This window comes from Zootermopsis nevadensis, unplaced genomic scaffold (assembly GCF_977971745.1).
Source record: "Zootermopsis nevadensis isolate Lab colony 2312 unplaced genomic scaffold, Znev_1.0 Znev_ptg000009l, whole genome shotgun sequence".
Lineage (NCBI taxonomy): Eukaryota > Metazoa > Arthropoda > Insecta > Blattodea > Termopsidae > Zootermopsis > Zootermopsis nevadensis.
Genome location: NW_028259141.1, coordinates 6,148,956 through 6,174,547, shown reverse-complemented (window position 1 = coordinate 6,174,547; position 25,592 = coordinate 6,148,956). Strand labels below are relative to the sequence as shown.

Below are 25,592 nucleotides of genomic sequence, written 5' to 3'. Positions count from 1 at the left end.
ACAAAGACATAAAAATTATTCTTTATTATGAATTTTAAGCATTTGCTTCTTTGACTAATACAACCAATTCTATGACTATACACTCTCTTACCACTAAAGCTAAATACTTATTTCAGTAAAAATAAACCAGGTTAGAGACAAGAATGAGTTAGGACCGTATCATACAAGGCCAGAACAAACTACAGCTCTGCATATGCAAAGGTATCTGAAAGTGAAAATATACATTGCCAAATAATATTCTAAATATTTTATCATTTCATTTTTTCCCTGAAAACCCACTGAACTGCAATTTTACCTGTTTACATAAATGTAAAATTTGGTCTCATTTTAAGAGAAGAATGTAGATCACAGTCTTTGATGGTAAAATATCTAAGCGCAACATTTGGATGTAAGATGATCAGGGGAATGGAGAAAATTACACAATACATAGTGAGCCTCCAATGTCCCTTATTAATGTTAGGGTGATTAAATCAAGAAGGACAGAGTGGATGAGACATGGGGGAAATACAAAATTTTAGGTGGAAACCCGTGGGAAGAGTCTTTGTGTAATGTGCGGAAATGCTCTGCATTGGTTCTGGAAACATACAAAATAAACTTTTAACTGATAATTGTAGGTTACAAGCAAATGCACTTTCAGATTCTGATGTTTGGGGCTATCTTAAAATCAAGATTGTTTTGAACTTAGATAAACACTTTTCACAATTACATCTAAAATGACATGAGACGTGTCTCCACTTTCCAATTAATAATTAGTTATACTTTCATGACAACGGGGGTTTTTATATATGGATTTTCGTAATTAATTTTGTGTACTGCCAAACAGAGTAGCAACTTTACAAGTAATAAAACTTGGATACTCATCAAAATTACCCTGTCACACTGATCTGGTCCTCTCAGAATTGGTTTACCAGTGACAGCTGCTTCAGGGCTGTCATATCTATGCTGTTCCACAAGAGTGCGTACATCTTTAATGAGGGCAATGGGATCTCGAATTAATTCTGGAACATTCTTCTTGTTGGTGGGCAGTGAATGGAGGAACATTACGATGGCTTTGAGACCATGCAGCTCCTGTAATTCAAAATTCATAGATTCAGAAATGTGTTCGGAAATTTACATTACCCACATGCAAAGAGAATTTGTACATTTGAAGCCAGTCACCATGGTAACCATGGTCATATATTTAGTTTAATTCTGATGCCACAAAACAAAGTTTCTGCTCATATGGTAACCCAGTTGGTTTATGATTTAGCTACTGATGAGATTTATGCACTGTCCATACCTGTGGAGTCAGATGAGTATGAGTTTCTGTTGCCTGTGGAGAAGTCTGAGGTTTCGAAGCATCCGAACCAGGACTTTCAGTGCCTCCTCCACCGCCTCCTTCATCCAAGTGAGAACGTCCCAAAAGGCAGTGGACGTAACGTTCAAGCACATACCACAGCATCTCCGTGAAAAACGGGTACCGAAACTTCTGTGGTACCTGAACCAAAACACAACACATTATGACCTAAAGAGATGAAGCAGCAAAAGACAGGAGAAAATTGCATAATGAGGCACTTCAAAGTTTGTACATCTAATATCCTTAGGATAATTACGTCAAGAAGGGAGAAACAGGTATGATATGAGAAATTCTTGAAGAAATTAAAAATGCATTATAAAATTTAGGTTGAATAACAAACACAGAGGAAAGAGATCACTTAGAAGACAGTCACAGAAGGAAGATGCTATGGGATTGTATCTAGATTGTGAAAGTGTGGCTTACTCACTGCCCTGATGACGGAGGCAGCAAGCACCTCTGAAACATCAGTAAACTTCTACCAGACTTCATGGTAGAACAGAGAAGACAGCCATCCTCTTATTAAAGACATCATTTGGAAATGAAAAACTTCATAAATTAACATGAACTACAAGAGATGTTAACATATTACAAGGTGAAGAAAGAAAGTCTGTAGGTTGGGGGGGGGAAGAGAGAGAGAGAGAGAAACAAAATCCAAGACTGCAGCACATCCCTGAAAGCCAAAGTGGCACATTTTGGTATGAGTTAAAAAAAAATGTTACCTTCGCCAAGGACTCATTACAGGAATCCCACTTTCTGTGTAGACAACTTACTTTTAAGCTACTGAGGACATCACTAGCAAACACAGCAACACAGTAAAACCTCATTAATTTGATACCGTGCAATTCAAGTAACTGACAATTTGAAGAATCCTGTCTTCTGGGTTGTTGCGCTGTGTAGTCTGGTTGATGTTAGCCAACGTTTCAGAGGTCATACTGCCTCCGTCATCAGGGCGGTATGACCTCTGAAACGTTGGCTAACATCAACCAGACTACACAGCGCAACAAACCAGAAGACATGAATCTTCATACTCACCGCTGTGAAAACTTCAAATCTTACATAAACTGACAATTTGTCACAAAAGAGATGGCTTTATATGCTTCTTAACATGGATGAGACTAAATATAAAGTCACAGAACATGCAGAAATTTCAAAAAGAAAATTAATCTAATCTGACGTCAAGTATTCAGATTTATAAGACGAATTATATGAATGGTTTTGCCATGCTCATGTTGATACTATTACTACTGTAGGCCCTACATTCCTTAAATGTAAATTGAGTTTTGATTTTCAAAATGCTGGCTGCAAAAATTTAAGGAGCAACATAACAGTACGATTAATGGTATCGTTGACACTGTAAGTAACGGTAAACACCCTTCAATAGGTGCCTAAGCTGATGAACAATGGTACCACGCTATGACACTGATACTGGAAAAATATTTCACGAAACACATTTGGAGCACATGAAATTGGGTCACTTTTAAACGCTCAACCTAACGGAACATAAGTTAACTACAGGAGAAACAAGCAGGTAAGGAAAAAGTGCAAGGATAGGCCAAACGCTACTCTAATGCAACAGGGAGCAGCGTGAAAACTTATGGCCACCCATCATGAGTACATATGAAAGACCACATCCCATTAAATATACAAAGAATTGCTCATATAGAAGTAGCCACAATACACACATTTAATGACAGTATACTTTGCCAGTAGCTGCTGTGCTTTCAAATAATAATGGTATGCAAGAAACTTGTTACTAACTAAAGCATGTTTAGGTTTTGAATTTACTCCCATTACACAGGTTACATGCAACTTCTGGATCATGGTATCATTCAATGTATGAAATACAAATACCACAAGCGTCTGTACCATATATATATTTGCAAGAAACAGAAAAGAAAGCCTCACCTCTATGACTAAGATCAGACAATGGAACATCAATGACGCAATGAGAAATGCTGTAATATCTGGAAATATATCTCAAAACCACATGTTTTGACAAAGATAAATTTGGCACAGAAAAATATATAAATGAGGAAAAGGATGGTGAATGTAAGGAGCTACAAGGTCAATTAGATTACTCAGATCAATATTTATTGCCTATATAATGCGGACAATACTCAACTATCCAATAATGAAAAGCTGAAAAAATATGGTCACCCCTGGCTCTGAATGTAGAGACCGCTAGCACACTTCTGACATAGAAACACTCATGGCACACTGGATTCCATAATAAGATGTACATATGTAGATGTCATAACACAAAGTTTGTTTCCAGACTATACAAAGACTCTCTTAAACAGAGAAAGAAACTGACTCATGTTTCCGTAACGACATAACGTGATCTGTAATTATGTGACACTGTGCATTGACATTTCAGCCACAATTTAAATTGTAATTTAGACAAATGACATCCTTAAAAAAAACTATATTTATTCCAATTTTAAAACTTGTGTTTAGTATTTATTACCAATCCAACACAATGCTGACATCACTTGTATCAACTCCTATTCTCAGAAGGCAAGTCTGCGTAGAAAATCACAATCTGAATTTATTTAATTCAAAGTCTGTACTTTTTTGGTCCAAAGCACTTCGAATGAACACAATTTTACTGCATCTTCATTAGAGCGCCTCAAGACCTCAAGACTAGAACAGAAGTTTGCAATTAATCACTACCCAAGGTGACAATATTTTTCACTCAAAGCAAATTATACCACATAAGGCAGGTTCCCAATAACAGTTGTTAAATCACCTGTCAAAGTTTCAACAAAACTTGTAACTTACATGTGTGGAGTCTTCTACTTGTGCAGTCTTAAGCTGTTTCTCTATCCCAAAAGAATGAAGAAAATTTCCTCCAAAAACAAGTGAGTCTAATGGTGTGTAAACTGCATGAATCCAGCCAGTGGGAATGAAGAACGTATTTCCAGCTGTTAGAGTCACTCGGCCACACTTGTCTACAGTGTCGCCAAAGAATACATCAGACTGCTTTCCCGACAGAACCCAGTTTTCATACAACTGCATATTCCGTTCTGTAGGAGGAATCAACCAGAAAATCTGTAATAAAAACATATTTCATTGTGACTTCCATTACTCTTTTTCATCACTGAAAAAGACAATCCAAGACACAGCCATTCAACCAACCAGTTTAAATTATACCAAAATTTCATTTGGTTACAGCTTTTATTTCATACTCAATTTCTATAACCACTCATTTTTGGCATTGTATGTGTGATTATACATCTCTGGTGCTCAGTAACAAGTGCTTAAATCAAATGTAATTTGTACTGACTTAAGAACTTCTTACCAAGCACTGGCAACAAATCTGAACCTCCTTACACCAAAGGTTTGGAACATATACAACAAAATTACTTCCGTGTGCATATTAAATGAATAAGCATCCTACGTAGGGCAGTCAAAAAGTTCCCGGAATTCTCATTCTCAAACTCAAAACCTTTCATGAAAGTTGCTCTTCATTCTAAAATTTTCACAGATGTCGGCAGCTCCATTTTCTTTAAACAAACATTTGAAAGTAGAAAAAACTTTCTCATGATTACATTTTAGTATGAATTTATGAACGATTAAATCCTAAAAGCAAAGAGTCAGAATTTTAAAACTATTCTCACCTTACTCCCTTTAAGTATGTGGTACCATACGGAAGTCCCTCCAAAATCCACATGAAAGTCCGTGTAGCATCCCTTGACAGACATGAGACAGTACTTCTGAACTTTAGGGTACATCATTTCATCCAGCACATTGGTCGACTCTGTCTGTGCTTCTTTCAGATGTCTTGGCCACACAACATCGACCCAATCAATCTGTCGCACCTAATTACACACAAAAAGTAGGGTGGAATAATTTGTAGTTTTAAAAATAAACATTCCCTATCTGTTCAGCAGATGAAAAGTACGCATTCTTTTGAACACCACCATTTATTCCTACACATCCAAGTTGTCACACATTTCAACTGAACTCCTACGATACATAAAATCACAATACCAACTTAACACACAAACATATGAACATACCACAAAGTTGGAGACGTCAACATATACGACATTACCACATAAAATTGTACTAACCACAGTAGGAGTCTGGACATAATTTTCAAGTTTTGTATGCGAGAATTCAAGGGAGATGACATTCAGCAACTTGTCTTTATTAGGATCATCATAGTATCGCTGCCATTCTTTCATAGACATCTCCACATTTTTTTGTGTGTTCACGTCCATTACGTCCAGCACTCGCCGTGAACCTAAAATTTACATAAATTATTACATAACAGTTAAGAAAATATAAATAAAAACAACTCATGCAAAATTGCATAGAAATACTCACCAACACACATCCGGACATCATTAACAGAAAAATTTGGGCTAGGAACTCTTAACCCAAGACCAGTTTTGTCACGAAACAGCAAGGGAGTGTTGAACCCATGCCTCTGTAGGTACGCCAAATTGAAATCTGAAGTACAACAATAAAAAAATAAGTTACTGAGCTACGGATTCTACTTAACAGCAGCAAAGACTTACAAAGTTACTTGCTGCTCAGAACAGCTCTTAATTCCAAACTGTTACCACACTTTATTTCTGCACTGCTACACCAAGTTTACAGTCTGAGTGGTAGTTAGTCAGTCAATAACAAGAAACTATTCTATTTCAACCAATCTTCATTAAACTGAATGCTGGCAGCCAATAATTAATAATGTTAATCACACTTATTAAGTAAGATGATCTACAACAGTGGTATTCAACCTTTTTTGTTCGCGTACCCACAGATATAATTTCTCTTCAACTTTGTACCCCCAAAGTTGTTGGTGTATAATTCAAGTTATACATAGTATATAATCTACATCTAAAATAAATTAAATAAATTACATTACTGATTATTCAGTGTTTATCATAAAATAATATATATTTTTTTAAATTTCACGTATCCCCAGGTTGAATACCACTGATCTACAATGTATGAAGCTTGCAGTATGAATTCTGGAACCATTTTCATATGTTTACAATTCTAATGAAATGTAATAAAATTTCAGCTCAGTGGTAAATCAGAGGTGCGACACTTTTACAGATCAAATTTTGTAAGAATCTCTCAGTGAACAATATATATTGTAACGTGGGTCGGCGTTGCGACCTTGGATTGTCAACCCTGATTTATTCACGTCAAATTAAATCACTTACAGTGGTCTGCACATACAGTCAACTCTCTACAACAACACACTCGAGTCTCTGTGCACACACACACACACATTCTCTCGCACTGTCCATCGAGTCTATCTGGTCCCCGAGCTCCGCTCTTCACACTCTTCTCTTACACGTCGGCCCGTAGCACCCCACTGGACTCTCGCTGGCTCCTCAGCCGCCCCGGTCCACGTACCCGGTGCTCGCTCACGTAGCCGACCCGTCCTTACTCGGCGTCGGCCCGTAGCACCCCACTGGACTCTCGCTGGTTCCTCAGCCGCCCCGGTCCACGTACCCGGTGCTCGCTCACGTAGCCGACCCGTCCTTACTCGGCGCCACACCAGACCTCTCGTTGACTCCACTCACTCGACTCCACCAATGTCCGCAACAGCATATCGCTTGCAACTCACTTCTACATCCTGACTCACACTCTCCTCAACAGTCTCCTCACAATCACTCTACTCTACAACACTCTCCCTTCTTACTCTACTCTCAAAGCCAACCAACCAACCAACCAACCAAAAAGCTAACTGAGGGCGGAGGCCTGCGCAAGCGCAAGCATCGTCCCTACCTAGGTGAAACCATTCCTGCGCACAAGGCGCATTGCTGGAAATGGTAAACAGTCTTAATATAAGAAACGGATATTTTGCTATCGCTAACAGGGTTACGTCGTGGCGGGAGCCTCGACCATTCAAACTGGGATCCATTGCTGCTGATGGGAGGTCATCCCGTCAGGCAAGTTGTCCAAAGGAATTTGGTTGGTTGGATCTCCGGGGTTTGAACCCAGAGAGGGAGGGGCCGTTTCGGCTGAAGGCCTCTGCGGCATGGGGGAAAGATCACTTCAGCTGATGGCCTCCGTGATCGGGGTGGGGGTGGCGGGCCGTGCCCCTATTAAGTTATACCCTGGCATTCGCCTTACAACTGAGGAAAAGCACGGAAAACCTCAGTCAGGGTAGCCGAGTAGTCTAACCACTCGTTGTGCCGACTTGGCCGTCTTTTGGGGACGGCCTCGGCTGGCCTGCTGAACTTCGGTCGCCCTCGGTTGCCCTTGGGCGACCTCTGGCAGCCCTCGTTCGGCACGAGTCCCACTGGACACAACCAAAAAGCTAACTGAGGGCGGAGGCCTGCGCAAGCGCAAGCATCGTCCCTACCTCTCTCCAGGCTGTGCCGGTGGGGGTCTAAACAACCAACCAAAGAAGCTAACTGAGGGCAGAGGCCTGCGCAAGCGCAAGCATCGTCCCTACCTAGGTGAAACCATTCCTGCGCACAAGACGCATTGCTGGAAATGGTAAACGGTCGTAATATAAGAACGGAAATTTTGCTAACGCTAACGGGGTTTCGTCGTGGCGGGAGCCTCGACCATTCAAACTGGGATTTGTTGCTGCTGATGGGAGGTTATCCTGTCAGGCAAGTTGTCGAAGGAATTTGGTTGGTTGGGTCTCTGGGGTATGAACCCAGAGGGGGAGGGGCCGTTTCGGCTGAAGGCCTCTGCGGCATGGGGGGAAGATCACTTCAGCTGATGGCCTCCATGATCGGGGGGAAGGGTGGCGGGCCGTGCCCCTATTAAGTTATACCCTGGCATTCGCCTTACAACTGAGGAAAGCACGGAAAACCTCAGTCAGGGTAGCCGAGTAGTCTAACCACTCGTTGTGCTGACTTGGCCGTCTTTTGGGGATGGCTTCGGCTGGCCTGCTGAACATCAGTCGCCCTCGGTTGCCCTTGGGTGAACTCTGGCAGCCCTCATTCGGCACGAGTGTCTTCCGAGTTGCCGAACTAAGGGGTTCCCCACACCAGCTAACCTCGAGTCAAACCTCTCAGTTAGTGCTCTGATGTGGTCGGCAAAGAAAGGGACCCCCAGATCCTCATGTATTTGCCTGTTACTAACGTACCAGGGCGCGTTAGTAACAATTCGAAGACACTTGGATTGCAGAACTTGCAGCTTCTGGACGTGGCTGTGGGCAGCTGACCTCCAGATCGGGCATGCGTAATCCATTATGGGACGGATGAGCTGCTTATAGAGTAGTACACCGTTCCTGATTGACAGGCCACTTCTCCTATTGATAAGCGGGCCTAGCACACCTAATCGTTGCGCTGCCTTCTTTCCCACTTGGTTGACGTGCGCCGACCAAGTAAGCCCGGCGTCAAGGGTGACCCCCAGATACTGCGCTGTTTTGACCCATTGGATCGGCTGTCCGAGGAACTGCACTGCTCGGGGCTGTTGGATGTGTCTTCTCGCGGAGATGAAGAGAACCGCGGTGCTCTTCGAGACGTTGATAGCAATCCTCCAGGCCCTGAGCCAGAGCTCAAGTCTACTGAGGTAGGTCTCCAGATACCTGACGAGAAGCGTTGGGCTACGGGACGTGGCTACTAGAGCCGTGTCGTCCGCGTATTGTGCTAACTCGACGTGGCGGGACGGTGTGGGTATGTCGTTGACATACAGACTGAAGAGCACAGGGGAGAGAATTCCGCCCTGCACAACTCCAGCCCGCATGGTACGACGTGTGGACGTGGCCGACTGGAAGGATGTCTGGAATGTCCGGTCAGCGAGGTAGGAAGAGATGGTTTTTACCAAGTACGACGGGAAGTTGAGGACGGTCAGTTTGTATAGGAGGCCTTGGACCCAGACTGTGTCGAAGGCTGTGTCAATCGGCTTTTATAGAAATACAACAATGTCTATGCAACAATGCTAAACGCAACAATGCTAAACGCAACAATTATAAATGAATACAACAATGTCATTAAACAGACACAACAATGCGACACAATAATGTCTAACGCAACAATGGCTATAAACAAATACAACAATGCCAAATACAACAATGCCAAATACAACAATGTCTATAAACGGTTACAACAATGCCAGACGCGACAATGTCAATAAACAGACAACTAAACTGTTTATTGACATTGTTATGCTGCTCTCAAGGCAACACGTCACACTATATATATATATATATATACATACACACACACATAAATATAAAAAGAGATATATTTTCAAACCTTGGTAAATCACATTGTAAAAGAAAAACATGTTCAGCTGGAGCAAGAAATGCAAATACAGGTAAAAAAAACACAATAATTTATATATTTGGACGACTGCCCAGAACTCCATAGTCTGGCCACCACATGTTCCAAAATGTAGGTAACAAGTGCAATGTCCTCTTATTAATACTGGTTTTTATATCAATTCTAAACACTTAAGCCACTGGTTTACCTTCAAAGCTGGGAGGAGCGTTTAATTGATGTCAGTAACTTTGATACCTCACTTAAAAAAAATAATTACTTATTAGACAACTGTAGTTTACATACCCAAATTTTGATGAAAGAAAATTAAAACTATTTTAGATATTTATATTAATTTAAATAGCTATTTTGAAAAAAAAAAAAAAAAAAGATTAAATATAATGCAGTTTGTGCTAACAAAAATTATTTCCATTAATTTATGTAGACTGAAACAGAACAAACATCAGCAATTTTACTGTTAAACTGAGTTTACAAAATGTAAATTCACATCACAACATTATTAACTTTCAACATTTGAATGTATCACAGACTAAAGCGGCCCATCCACGTAAGAGTCTGACTTGCGAGTCTGGCTCGGCGAGCTTGACTCGTGAGCCGGGCTCGGATATATTTCACCACACATGCATAGCAGACTCGGCTCGTGACACCCCACCCACAAACAAGTTTGGCTCAATGGAACCCGAGCTGAACCGGACTTGCAAGCCAGACTCATACGTGGATGGGCCGCTTAAAACACGAACAATATGTTTCACTGTTCCCAAGTGCCACTTCTTGGCACACTAAAATTTAAATGTCAAATTGTCCTTACGCATCACATAGATGAAGATGTATGGAGGAGTTGAGATAATGCTAGAAACATTCTTAATCTAAGCATCAGATGGAAGTGCGCAATCAGCTTCGTGCCCCAGCTAATTTACCCTGGGGAAATGATCAAATGCCAACATCACATGGCTGCGCTCAAATGTAAACAATACCAAGTTCTGCAATGTATGTTTTATTAATTGTAACATGTATTTTAATTTGTATTTTTTATCACTGATAGTTTTGAATATATTTATAATTTTATATAAGGGAACACTGGTTCATTAAATGTCAGTGATTTAACCTGGGCCCTGACATGAGAGATGCTTAACGTAGTTAAACCTCATAGAACTTCTGATTCTAAGTTACACAACCCATGAGTGGTAACAGAGGTACATGTCATACAAATCACACCACTACAAAAATGCTTTCAAACATAAACATACCTGATCCTACCATATCCTTAACAAAACACTGTGGAAAACGGTCACTTTCCATCTTGTCTTCCAATCGGAACGAACGCCGACCTTCAATTTCCTCATCTCCAAGAGCCCAGTCATCTGTGTAGTGCTTTCGTTCTTTGCGATCTCGCTGCAAAAGAAATACATAAGTAACATTCAATGAGTATAACAGAAGTAAATAAATATTCATTTTGTGAAATGGGGTCAGCTAGATTAGCCTCAGTAGGTATCCAGCGGATGAGGCGGTGGCCTGTCTTTTATTTTAAACCAGGTAACAAAGAGCTTTCATAAAATATCGAAATCCCTTATACTCTTTCCTTTTCCCGTAGTAAGGACAAGTATGTGCTGGCCAGTGGGAACTAATATTAGGAATAACCCGACTTCAATTGATTCCTTATATTTGACATTCACATATTTGAAGGATCTATTTATTACCTACTGATGTTATATTTTTCTTCATCTGTTTTCTACTGGTCTACATTACACGCAGACCTATACCACTGCTGGGTTGTAGATTTTGCATTTTCTGTCATATTTATACTTTCACATATGTCTACACCAACAGCATGATCACCTGGTCAAATCAATTCCATCCCCAAATTTACTACTTCCCTTCTAGACAAATTAACAAAACAATGGGAATAATGCATCGCCTTTAATTTATTTAAATTAAATTTTTAAAAAATTATAAATTTTCCATAAACTATTTGTATGCTACATTCCAAGAACATGCAAAATGAATCATCAAAAATGTTTTTTAAGTTTGTAAATAGCTTATGTACTGTATCACTGAACACTCATTCTTTCAAACCGTCTAATATACGGGATATGAACAGTATCTAGGTCTCATAATACAGTAATCTGATTCCATTAAGAAGTGTACTTTATTTTAAAATATTAGAAGGTGTAGTCCATGTCTTGACGACACCTAATAAAAATTGATGATAATAATTTATCCTTTTAGTACTGCTATCACAATGTTACAAATGTCTCTGACAGACACAAAATAAGATCATTTATGTGGATGTTTTATCTGGAAAAAATTTACATTGAGAGGGTGGAAAGCAATCATTCAAACTGAAAGTCACAAATGACAAATTGATGGCATTTCAACACACCAAAGGAAAACATATGGCAAATAAACATGAAGTATTCTACTAAAATGGTCCCTAAAATTCTCAACAGAGAAAAAATACTGAGACAGAAGAAACTTTGTTCCAATCTTCTTACAATTCAAAACAACAAAACTCTCATCAGCCAAGTCACCAATGATTATAACAATTTTTCAGTGTGGTCAACAGACCATGGAATTGTTCATTCACAATCCATTCCTGAGGACCATTATGTGAAGCAGATATTACAGTATAGTCCTGATTTTACAACATACATAGGGCCAAATAATTGAAAATGTCAGATAAAATGTGAAGATTAATGAAAAAGACAGGAGTAAATATCAACTCAATATGATATTATTAAATTACTAATAAAATAGAAAACAGCATCAAAAGAAAAAATCTCACAGACAAAAATAGTATTTAACAAAATGTAAATTAATAAATGAGTTACTTTTGTAACAAATTAGTAATTGATACTTGCTTCCAAGCCTCCTTCCTTTTCTTTGCAGCAAGGCATTTAGTACATGAAACGTATGTGTGGGGTGGGATTCCACTATATGCTAAGTTGACTGTTGATAAACAGAGCATTCCAACATGGCATGTCGGTTAGAACCGAATGTCTGATAACTCAAGGTCAGATAATCGGGGCTCTGCCATATATATATATATGAAAGTTCTCTGATGTATGAGAAATTCAATTCACATTCTGAGGCCAAATTTTTGGTATGATCACAAGAATTTTCAACAAAATGTGCAACTACACAGGACTATCTCCATAGTTTCTTAACATTCTTAATTTTTCCAGAATTAACATATATCTGGGAGGGGGGGGGGACACTGTGACCCTACTTAAAATTTCACTGACAAAATTTCCAGGTGTCATCACAACCAAATGAGCAGTAATCCCAAGTGTTGTGATTTTATTTCTGGAAATAAGTTCAGTGATATGTTATAATTTCATTGTTTTACGCTGTTATTTAACTGGCGTAGCTCAGTCAGCATAGTGTCTGACTACAGATTGGATGCCCAGTAGCAAAGGATTTTTCTTCTAGCCTTTGCAACCAGACTGGCCCTGGGACCGACCCTACTCCTACCCAATACGTACCGGGATCCTTTCTCAGGGTAAAGTGCAGCCAGGGCATGACACTGACCAATCAACCCCATATAGTACTGAGGTCAAGAATGAGCACGAGCCATACCTCCTCTCCACCTAAGTACCACCACATCATGTAGCAGAACAGCTTAACTTCTACACCGTGATTACAATGTTATCAGCTGTTTCCATATTATCAGTTACCAAGCAAATGATAGTGCTTGGTATTTTAACAGAAGACAGTCAAGAATAATAAATCCTAGGTAAGAACAACAACTAGAAATTAATGCAAAGAAGATTTGGAGTCCAACAGCAGCCAAAATTAAGATTACAAATTACATAGTGACTCATATTAAAATAATGAATTTATGTTCAACACAACTACTGAACAACATCCTCAGTGTTTGTGTGTGTGGGGTGCCTGAAATGAGAGTTTCACTAATTACACACAAAATTAAATGTAGTCTTCAACAGCAGTCACATTTTGATCAAAATGTTTGAACTTATACCCTGATTCCAACAAACATCCATCCAATGGCACTATAGCCCAATTTCAGGCCTTGGCCTCTTCTCATATGGGAGGTTTCTTTGTCCTTGAAGTGTGCATCTGTGAGTAGTGAGTGACAAGCCTCTGCAAAATTTCTACTCAATCTTAATTTGTCTGCTAGAGTCATCTAGTAGAGAATCACAAGACACATGGGTGAGAAATGGCCGCTGAATTCTGCTTACAAAACATATCATTTCATGCTCGTAAGGTTCTTTTACGTGCCGTAAATCTACGACATGGGACCGCCGGCTTTACTTCCCCTCTGAAGGAACTTCTGCTACGGATTTTTATCACCCTTAAAAATCCATCGACCTCGGCTGGGTTCGAACCCACGAACCTTGGGTCCAGTGGCGAGCACGCTAACCACTAGGCGATCCAACAAACTGAAGGTAACAATAAACCACTACCAACAGTTACTAGTGGCTGTATGTTGTAACTCAAAGATTACTAAACAGATTTCAAACACATCTGATAATCTGTAACTGCACCAGAACTACAAGAATTTAATTTTGGACATCGGTTAAATAATACCCCACCTCACACAAAGTTCAAACTGAACTTTATTTTCACAAAGGTGACAACATACACAGCATTGGTACATGACATAAACCATAGGTTTCCTTAAATCCTACAGTGTTTATTTTGAGTCATGTGGGGATACCCGACAAACACACCAGATTTAACCCCATCTGTCCATTTCTTGTGGGAACAAATGAATGATGTGGTGTACAGCACAAAGCCAACAACATTTCAAGAAGAAATTAAATGAACTTGCACAGCCGTCCCATACGCAAGAAGCCTGTTATACGTACACTAACAAAATGAGCCAAGACAACTTGTTACTCAGTCTAGATGGTGAAATACAACACTTAAGAAAAATATTCCACCAAACTGGATACAGTACAATAGAGTGCCACTTCACTTCACCAAAAACCAAATGAACATTCATAGATGCAAACCACCTTGGAAGGCTGTAAAACAATTCACGCAGTCAACCCCTGATATGTTCAGAAAATTTCTTAATTATAGCATTACCATAATGCAATGGCCAACCAAGAAGAGTACCAACATGATGAGGCTGATGAAAGATGTGGGGCAAACATGTCAAACATAAAATGCATTGTGTAAATGCATATGTATGTTGGACAGATGAGGCACACCACAAAATCCAGATGCAAACAACATGCTACCATAAATGCCTGACAATCAGATAAATCCTCCATAGAAGAACATTGTATAGAAACAGATCACAGAATGAATTCTGATGAGATGACTACTAGCTAGAATCACAGGACACAAGGCATGCCTAGTGAATGAGGTCATTAAGATCCAATTGTGGTGATAAATTCATGATAAGATGAGCAGGGTGCTCTCTCACCAACATGCTCCAGAAAACCACAGAAAGAGTTCATAACATTTAGACAGGGCAGGGGTGGATAGGTCCACAGCTAAGTTAAGAAATATATAAACAGAACAGGAGGTGAAGGGGGTAACCTTGCTTCAAATAACAAAACATATTCACAAATGAATAAAAACAACATTGAAACATGATACACAACACCAGATGAATTAAAACAGTGGTAGTCCATAAATTACAACAATGTGATCATGCTAATACAGTGAATGTTTATAAATAGATCCTAATTCTGTTCACAATGGTGAAATAGACTTCCCTCTGACTTTCTTCTGTGATGAGGTTTGGTTTCCTTTACATGAGGAGACAAATTTATACAACATATAATAGAGCTCTCACAATCTAAGACTAATGCATGCAGTTCTACTACAAACACCTAAATTAGTATATAGTGCAGTGTCAATACAGACAGAACAAATGTAACTAGTTCTGAGAATATAATTATGATAGGGATATGGAACGGATACTTCATTTTTTACCAATTAACAGATGAAGAATGCCTATATGCACTACCCACAGATAAAAGGCATTTAAGGGAAGGGTATGGGGCCAGAATTATTAATTACTGGTTTCCCATCAGCATGCTACCCTGACCACAGCCCCAAAGCAAAATGTTTACAGATTACACCTAAATAAAGAACCGAGGAAAAATATTCTCCATTTCCCAAAACTTTTTGCACGTGTGAATACTCGTTACAGAAGCATTAGGAACGTGAGTGGAAGAACAGAGAGCATTTCTAACATTTACTGTAACACAGCAATATCTTCCTTGAACTCTGATTAGGCTGTAGCTTATTACTGGCTCTGCTAGCATCACAATCTGTTGCACAACTTGACAGGCATTAAACTCTTTCGCCCAAGATGTTGAATGAAATTTGACCACACTTGCTACAAACCTTCCTTTATAATAACAGTGAAATGCCTGAAGCTTAGAAATTCCAACTTGTAAATGATAAGTGTAATTTTTAATCATGTTCTGAATAAGTAAGTCTTAAATGTTGCTCAATGTTTCCAGAAAAAATTCAAAACATATTTAATAGATGGTTTTCACAGTCTGGTTCACTATAAACAATGAGATGACAAGTTACCTGCTATTTCTTTCCCTATGAAAACCAACTGTTTATAATTTGTTATTTTATAGTAATTTTTGTAAGCAAGTTGCATTATTTATCGAACTGAACTCCAAGTACTCTGTGTTGTTCCCACACTTCGTGGTTCGCAAAGTCTGTGGGATAAATCAGTGGGCAATTGCAATCTAGGATAATAAAAAATTCTCACAACTACCTTGTGACATATGTAACATAAGACAATACAAGTTGGCAAAACAAAATACCATGGCCTTCTGAATCTTAGAACCTAACAATTCTTGGACTTATTAGATTTATTTGATATTCTCATCTGATACTGAAAATGGTATATACGATTGGAATAACATCAACAGAACAAAAAATTGTTAATCTTTTAAATTCCGAATTGCACACTGCCAATATAAATTGAGCATAAGTAACATACTTTGAAAAAAAAATGACCGATACCAGCAGAACACATTCATTCCTCGGCATAAAAATTACGCATTTCAAATAAATTATAAATTAAATACGAATTCTTTCACAAATTTGTTGCCCAGGTAGAAGTACAGGGCGGTTCTAAACGTCACCCTGGTTAAACTGATGGCCCGTTCTGCGCACGAATATAATCAATAACAAGGCCACAAGCAAGAGCGGAGGAAAATCTGTACTCTAAGTCATGTATTTTTCCTACCAAGTGGTCTTCGCATTATTCACAGTATAGGAATAAATAACATACGAAATACAACACATTTTATACATATGTGTATGTTTATGTGGAAGCTTCGCGCCTACTTCTGCAGAAAGATGTACGCGGTATGGTTTTTCGATGGCGTCACTTTGGACAACATTCACGTCATAATTAATCAGTGGAAGAGCTAAAATATATAACCTTGTACAAAATTCCTTCATAAAAGCACTTGCAAACATTTCAAACAATCGCTTTCACCATTCAGAATTGTCTTACGTACCGGACGAATAATATATTCACGCTGTGTTTCGGAGCGCCCAACATCACACTTCCTACCTGACGACGCCATTTTGATCAACTGAAACTGCGTGTCTTGACCGCTCAGAGAGAGCAATGGTACAGTCAAGCGAAACTATTTTGCACATTTAACAGAGAATCATGAAAACGTTTTTTCTTAACATAGGGTACAATAACATAATGCCGGGATGAAATTTACTTTTATAACGAAATCTGATCCATATAATGTAAATGTTTACAAAATTCATTTCAATAATTCAAGTAAACCTACAAAAAAAAAATTTATTTTCCCATTTGAAAATGAAATGTTTAAAGTTACATAGACTCTATAAAGGCCGCAGAAGGTATATTTCCGTGTTTAACTGTATCACATGTTGTACACATTTGAAAATAAGGCTTCTTGTGCACATTGGGCTTTGCAAAAAACAAAACAAAAAACAACAACAAAAACCAGTGTGTTCTATCACCTGTCACATGTGTTACTACTGTTCTACAAAAGTAATGTGCCAGCCTTACAAGTGCGGTACACGATGAGATATAATTCTATGAAAATTAACTGTCTTGACTTTGCTCACAATTATAAACGACTGTGGGTTAAATGCTGATAATATATTTACAAATTAAGCTAAAAGTGCAACATGTATATCTCGTTTATGATATAAAATAAAGTGAATGTGATCAAAATCTTGCACAATTATTACCACACAATATCAAACTTTAAAACGCAAGTTTCACACTTATACAAAGATTTAAAAACATCACACTGTCACGAATGGGTAATAATAGCATCACTTCGAACTTCAAATATGCTGTTAAGATAAATTTCAATGTAATTACAATGAAAATAATCAGATTACTGGTCAACAACCATGAAAATCTCAAACATTCACGAAACTATGCAAGTTAACATGTTAAAAATAATTAACATGCGAATGAAAAGATCTCGCCTTCTTAAAAGTACACCTAATATATTATGACACGAACAGTACATGTGCACCAACAATGCATATCAGCTGATAGAGTTATACACCTACTACTGTTTACATCCCAACACCTGTAATTTCAGGAATCTTGACCCACTTCTGAAACAATTAGACAACTGCATTTAGTGTCCGCATCTGAACACTGTTATTTTGTGCTCCAGCAGCTTACAGAACTGATAACGTCACGCTTACAGAGCAGTTACAAATTGACAAACACCATTGTTGCGATTCAGTAAAAAGTTCTCAGTATACATCGTGGGTTCGTGACAGACACAATGCCCATGATGGCGACTGCAAATATATCGGCGAAAACCATGAAAAGAATTGCAACAATGGTTATAATACTCAACGAATAAGAAAAATGGTTGTCTTACAAGCTGTCTCGTTAACACTCGTTTCCCCGAGATGCTGTCTCCCATGGTACATAATCCGATCTTTCGGCTTCTTACGAAATATTTTGCTTCCTGACTTCCGCAAAAACGTCCGTACCGCACACTTCGCTCACCACGACTTGCCTGGACTCTCGCAGATTGGATACAGAAACGTCATACAAGATTACCAAACTTGTAAGAAAAGTATTTTTTGAAAGCACCACACGCTGAACCACAATCTCAAGAAGTATATGTTGGCAGCATTTAAATCGTGTCACAGCACCATCAAGCGGACATAATTTTAACTGACTACACGTCTTGCCATCTAGCAGGGAATCTGTAAAATACTTTCAACGTATAAAATATGCAGATTATAGATGGCGTTCATGTATAGCCCACGACATTCTTCTTACGTACATACTAGATGACGGAAAAAAATTCTTTATTGTGGAAATGAAAGGCTTTGGGGCTTCGAAGGAAACTCTGAAGTTTGTGCACAAATATTGTTTGAGCCACTCGGCATAAAAATAATCAAAACCAATAAACTGTCCCACTATAAACCATTAGGGTGAGGGAGTAATGCTCCTACCCATCCTTAACTTCAGCACTAGGCTGGAATTAAAACCAGTAAAGATCAAAACGTATAAAAATAGATAAAGAACTATGATGCTTTTTCATTATCAGATGCTCTTAACGGACAATAAAATGTAACTAAATAAAATCAAAAATATCTACAACTAAAGCAATGACAATGAACGTGAAGAAAATCCAGTAGCAATATTAGTAAATGGAGATACAACAGAACATGTATCAAAATGTAAATGTCCAGGATACAGCTTATCTGTGTTCCAAATCAATTCATTTAGAGCATGGGTGCATTAGGAGGTTTTGATTATATTTAGGACAACAATGGTTACATAATCATGCCTACACCGACTCTTAAACACGTAAATGCTCCACGCATAATAAAAATCAAAGACAGGAACAGGTCAGATATATATGAGATTTTTTAAAGCTAGAATGTAATGACATCTAGAGATAAAATAAGAAATTAATATACACGTACATACAACAGAGTTGGCAAAGGAAAATATAACTCAAGGGGTTAATGTCTGCAAAGTCAATGTAAAGCAACTTGTAACAACAATGTACCTTCATAGACTTGACGACGAGCTATATATTTATAAACGTATTTATGAACAAGTTATTGCAGCTGTTTGAGACTAGGGTGTAGAGGAGGATATTTGGGCCTAGGTGAGAAGACGATGGGGCATTGAGAAAACTGCATAGTGACGTACTTGTCAGGGTGATTAAGTCGAGAAGAATGAGATGGGCTGGGAATGTAGCGCGCATGGATGGGGCAAGAAGTGTGCACCAGGTATTGGTTGGGAAGCCTGAGGGGAAGAGACCACTGGGGAGACCTAGACGTAGATGGGAGGATAATGTCAGGCAGGAGGAAGCCTGAGGGGAAGAGACCTCTGGGGAGACCTAGACGTAGATGGGAGGATAATCTCAGGCAGGAGGAAGCCTGAGGGGAAGAGACCACTGGGGAGACCTAGACGTAGATGGGAGGAAAATCTCAGGCGGGATCTTTGGGAGATAGGAGTTGAAGGAAACTGGATTTTGATGGCCCAGGCCAGGGTCCGGTGGAGGGCTTTGGTTAATTCGGTGATGAACCTTAGGGTTCGGTAAGCCAAATAGTTAGTTAAGTTATTTGTGAACAAGATTTGGAACGCTCATAAAATAAGTGGATTTATCACTTTTGACTTCAGAACAGGTCATAACAGCCCAAACCTTGTTTAAAAGAAGAATATTCTGAATATATTTAGTACGCATGTAATGTTCATAAACATTTGTGTTCTAACGTCACTGTTGTAATACAAAATACGTTTTCCAAGAAACATTCAACGCGTCTATGAGACGTGAGTGTGTGCAGTATGAAATAATGCAAATAGTTAAATGTCACCGAGACATTATCGAACGAATCGGGCGAGTGTTACTTATTCGGGAGATCTCTATAAAAATCTCGGGCCGGAAACCCGATATCCCGATTTAGGTTTTCCTCAGTTTTTCCAGGGAAATGTCATGAAAGTAATTTAACATTTTTATCATAACTCTTTTTCATTCATAGAATATTCCATGCAAAAATTCACTGCATTTTATCATTTTCACATGAGTAGCTGTAAACTTATCTCAGAAATGTCTCCCCTTTGCTTGCTAGGGGTAGATAATAGCAGAAGTCGTTACTATATATAATACCTATGTAAATTACGTTTCAGGTCAGACATAGCGAACTTTTTACTCAAAGAACAACTTTTTTTAGAGGAATGAGGTGATATCCAGAAGAGACTGTGTGTACCACACTCCGGAGGCCAACATCAACGATTTGAAGGACAGAACTGCAGTTGCTTATTCAGAACAGACTTTGAGTTTTTCTCTCGCAGATGACGCTCAAACAGTGTGTCCGCGTATTTTCATAATTCACGAGTAAATTTGTAGAGATATTTTATATACATCTTTTTAGAGAGATAATACTAAAAACTTAAGAAGTCAGTATAAAAATGAATGTGGGATATGGAATATACAGCAAGGAAGGTATTGAATCCCCCAGAAAGAAATGTACATGCTAGCGTCGATCACGAGTTGAAATATTACTTTGTAAGTTCTGTTATCTTTGCTGTACGAAAGCGTTTTATGGAAATGCACCTAAATAGACATTACAGATTCTTCCCAGAATGTAACTGTACATTTTAACAGTACCGTCTGTGTTACATTTAATTTTGGTTACCTTATTGTATGTAGTCAGTGCAAATATTTACGTAATACAAAGCGGAGAAGGTACTATTTGTAACACAATGGAGTGAATTACAACAGATTATGTAACACTGCCACGGGAATTCTTTTATATGTCATAGTCATTACAGTGTTTGAGAAAACGTATAATATTCTAGAAGAATGCATATTAAGTTTTCAAGTATAGGCCTACCTAATATTTATATATGTCCTTTAGCTATTAAGTTACAATTAAATAATAATCTGAATATATGCCTATGCATGAGAACATATGCATCTAATAATAATAATAATAATAATACATGTTAAATTTTTGTGCGTTCATTGTTGGGGGTATAATTTGGAACGAAGTAGTGTTTGCCCGTCCACGTATTTTATCTCCGAAACTAATTGTTGGATTTCTATTAAACTTGGCATTGTGGTCTATACTAAACTTTGTAAAGTTAATTTAATTCCGATTCATACCTATAGCAGCTCAAATCTAACATCTCAAATCTCACTAAGAGAGTCGTGTTGAATCTGACTCACGAAGGTATAGCCTATAAACTGTAGATTGATTTGTAGAAATCCTACGTACCTCTCAAACTGCATAAGTCGAGCCCAGTCAAGTCGAGCTTAGTTTTCACGATTCAAAACATGCGGAATGTTCTATTTTTCGTCAGTCAGTTCCAACGAATTTGAATCTACAATTCAAGATGGATATTGATAAATTACTAATCCTGGTTAAAATTATAAAGAGATTTACGATTCATCCGACAAAAATTATACCTACTCTCCCCACTAGCAACCGCAATCAGTAATAAACCTTGATCGGATACGGTAATACTTCTGGATCATCTCCAGACACAACTGTGTTGTCTACTATTTCATCTCTGGTACGTTTATTTTACTTTCCTTATAATATTATTTATTTATTTATTTAATTGTTTTCTATATTCATCCATATTCATTAATGTTTCTTTGAATCATTTACTTCACAGACCGATGTAAACATCAAAAGCATCACTTCAAACAATAAAATTGATCCATTATATGAAAATATCTGGACACGACCTCCAAAAAAACTACACTACGAAAAATTGTAAAAAATTGTAATTGAGTTTTAAATTTAATATAATTTTACACCTGATGATGGTTTAATAAAACCGAAACATGTTGTAACTGTTCCAATTGTAAATCGATTATTCGATATGGAACACAGAATGATATTTTAATTATTTTAATTATCTTATTTTAAATACATTGTGATTTGACGGAATAACCAAATAATTTAATTTTAATTTAATAAGTCACAATATGACGCAACTACACTATCTTATGAAAGTTATAGGAACAAAGCTACTGGTGCAGTAAAATGATATTAAACAACTATGTACTCAAGCGAAATAATCAATAAAATTTAGTTGCATCTTCGAATAACTCGCTGATAACGATGGAAAAGCTATGTATAAACATTATCGATTATTTATACAGGACTTCGAGTCAGGATCGACTCAGAAAGAATCGATTTTGTTCCATTAGAATCGATTCGACTCTACGTAGAATTGATTTGACTCTATTTTAATTTATTCGACTCTACTAGAATAGATTCGACTAATCTAGAATCGATTCAACTGTGTGCTCGCAGCCATATCGATTTTCTCAGGTACGAGCGATAGTACAAAACATTACAGATCTGATCACGATCAACAGCTTTTGGCTTGAATCTTTCTGCAATAAGCTGTTGACCTACACAGCGTTGGAACTGAACTCGCATTGCGTAAGGATTATTAACCACAGTCGCCGACATGCCCTGCGGGGCCAAGGTGGGGAGAGACGAGAAGTTTAACCCAGATACACACAGGTTGAGTTTCTCAGGATGAATACGAGAAGCATGCGAACATATCTGAGTCATTACCAATTCACGGAAAGTTATATTTAAGTGGTATTTAACCATTAAACCTAGCTCAGCTAGGCAATAAACACTCATTTTATGAAAATCTAAAAGTTCATTAGTGTGTTCACAAGAGCCCACTACTGGCTCCTGTCCTGAGCCACATGAATGCAATCCATAAACTCCAAACCTATTCCCCTAAAATCCATTTCACTACTATCCTTGCACCTACGCCGAAGTGTTACGAGTGGTGTTTTACCTTCAGAGATTTCAAATATAATTTTGTAAGTACTTCTTATCTCCTTATATCTTGATTTGTTCATCCCAATAATATTTCGTTAAGAGTATAAAATATGGATGTCCTAATAATTCGATTTCTTCCAGCCCTCATGTTCTTTAAACTTTTTCCGCAAGACTTGCAGTTTTAATATAATTAAAAGGAAGTTTTACGCTGTCATCTCATGGTTTTGAAAATCGCTGGACTGATTATATTGTCACCCCCCTTTTACGTTATTTATAAAACAGCATAGACGTTAGCATTAACGAACTGAAAATTTGCAAGCAACGGCAAAGAACGAGCTGGGATTGTATTGTATAATTATTAACTTGCTTCTAATACCTGCGTACACAGAAGTGTTAAGGAAATCTAAAATGCAAACTCTAATAAATGGAGGGAATACTAAAACTCGTTGTATTTGATCAAAATACGAATGGATTTCCCAGAAACAATGATAGAGAGAGGTGTAGAAAAGACAGGAAGTAAACATATGCAGTAAGGACATTACTTTTGAGCCGAACAAATGTTAGTTCGTCTCAGCGCCGTTGTGGAAGCTGGTAGCACTGAGAAGCAAGCAGGAGGGAACAGCTATCTGCCAAATCAGTTGTCTGTTGGCTGGTCTACGGAGAGGTAGCGTAGTTTATCGAGCGCTGGACCGAATGTTCGGCTGCTGCAGTAGGTCGAAGTCAATGAGCTTCGTGTATGTCCAAAGTCCAGCGGGTTTCGACGTCGAACATCATCGTGGCCAGATTCTGGGATAAACTTTCGGTGACATTTGCTGCAGCGTACAAATATTTCGCGGTAAGTTTAAAATATATTCTTGTCTATATGACACTTCTTTAATTCTATTATTATTTTATTATTAGTGTTCTGTCTGACGACAGGTCCATATGAACAGGATCCTTCCATCCTTTTCTCGGACTGGGACCTATTCATATACGTTCTTGGCAGATGATCCAGAAGTGGTTTGCCATTGCCTTCTTCTGTGTGTGAATGGAGTAATTGTTGGGATGCCACGGAGAAACCGAGTTAAAGGGAAAAAAAACATGGTTTTAAGTCGTAAAACTTAAAAGGATGAAGCTATGCAAAACATAAAACCCTTATTAACGTGAAGGTACATTACGCATAAGTCTGGTAGTTTACTGACGTTTTAGAGGTGCTTGCTGCCTCCATCATCAGGGCGATGAGTGAGCGGTGCAGGATCCTAGAAGGCAGTCAAATTCATATTCGAGGCCATTAATAATCAGAATTCTCATCCTTCTAGTTGCCCTCAATCAAAGATTTGGTGATCCCTGCTACACAGGAACCACATTTTGGTTGCAACGTCTGCTGTTGATAGTGCTGAGAGGTTAGCATCACGCTCTGGCCGCATTTATAACCTGATGTAACGACTGTCACTACTCGATAATGTGTGAATGCTGTATAATCCTGCAAGTCGGTGTGGACGTGGTGATGATGAGAAAAATTCCGAAGTTACTATTATTTATCAAACCACGGTTGTCTGATCCTTACCGAGTTACATTGGTAACCGAGATATCCTAGTTAATTTTAATTAATTTGACTCGAATGAAACAACTGTCAAATGTAAACTAATTTTAAACAAACTGGAAGTACAAGAGAGTAAATCATAACATGACAAATGTTCACGAATTATTATTCCATTTATCGACACTACTTCGACTTTTCTCGTCGTATAAAGTCGAATGACATGTTAAGATAATCGATCTGAGTAAATAATTCGGAAAAAGTTCGTGGCTTACTTTAAGATAATATTCCAGCATTGTCGTGAGATAAAAGAATTTCATGCACGGTTTCAGGATACCTGGTAGTACAGACGAGATTCGAACGGGGTTTCCCCAAATAAAAGTCTTACACCGTTTTACCTACAGTATCGGTTCCCGATTTTGGCGAAACAACGAGCTAAACGCCCTTCAATACCCACGTAGTTAATTCATCCCGAGAAAATCTTCTATAATAATGCCACATCTACGAGAATTCTTGTAAAAAAAATATTGCTCTTACAGATTTACATTTTTAGTTATATCGTAGAAAAAAGTCTATTTACAAGGAAATTCAACTAAATATTGGGTATGAGTTAATGATTTCAATAATACTGATGAGTTGTATCGGAGTCGTACTCGACCTACTTAAAATATGGCTGTGTCCTGGGTTGTAGCTCCGTGTAGTCTGGTAGACATTTTCCAACAAGCAGCAAGGACCTCTGAAACTCACCACCGTAAGAACCCAAAATTGGCCAACTTATAAT

The 25,592-nt window shown here is 38.3% G+C and overlaps 2 protein-coding genes across 6 annotated transcripts in view; one reads left to right on the top strand and one right to left on the bottom strand.

Annotated features, from left to right (window-relative positions):
• The window catches only part of Kdm2 (Lysine demethylase 2), a 66,909-nt gene that overhangs the window by 12,679 nt on the left and 28,638 nt on the right, over window positions 1–25,592 (bottom strand). For 3 of the 5 annotated variants that reach the window (XM_022062948.2, XM_087345640.1, XM_087345641.1), the window contains exons 3-9: window positions 10,791–10,935; window positions 5,669–5,794; window positions 5,413–5,585; window positions 4,957–5,157; window positions 4,118–4,387; window positions 1,280–1,477; window positions 871–1,068 (exon numbers count right to left, since the gene is read on the bottom strand). In XM_022062948.2, coding sequence (XP_021918640.1) covers window positions 871–1,068; window positions 1,280–1,477; window positions 4,118–4,387; window positions 4,957–5,157; window positions 5,413–5,585; window positions 5,669–5,794; window positions 10,791–10,935 — 1,311 coding nt within the window. Of the gene's footprint in view, window positions 1–870; window positions 1,069–1,279; window positions 1,478–4,117; window positions 4,388–4,956; window positions 5,158–5,412; window positions 5,586–5,668; window positions 5,795–10,790; window positions 10,936–17,012; window positions 17,109–18,386; window positions 18,550–25,592 lie in introns of those variants that run through there. The other 2 variants (XM_022062947.2, XM_022062946.2) reach the window with 2 other exon arrangements.
• The window catches only part of LOC110829337 (uncharacterized), a 32,439-nt gene continuing 30,743 nt past the window's right edge, over window positions 23,897–25,592 (top strand). The window contains exon 1 of the mRNA XM_022062956.2: window positions 23,897–24,127. Within this exon, the coding sequence (XP_021918648.1) occupies window positions 24,029–24,127 (99 nt within the window). The 5' untranslated portion in view covers window positions 23,897–24,028. The remainder of the gene's footprint in view (window positions 24,128–25,592) is intronic.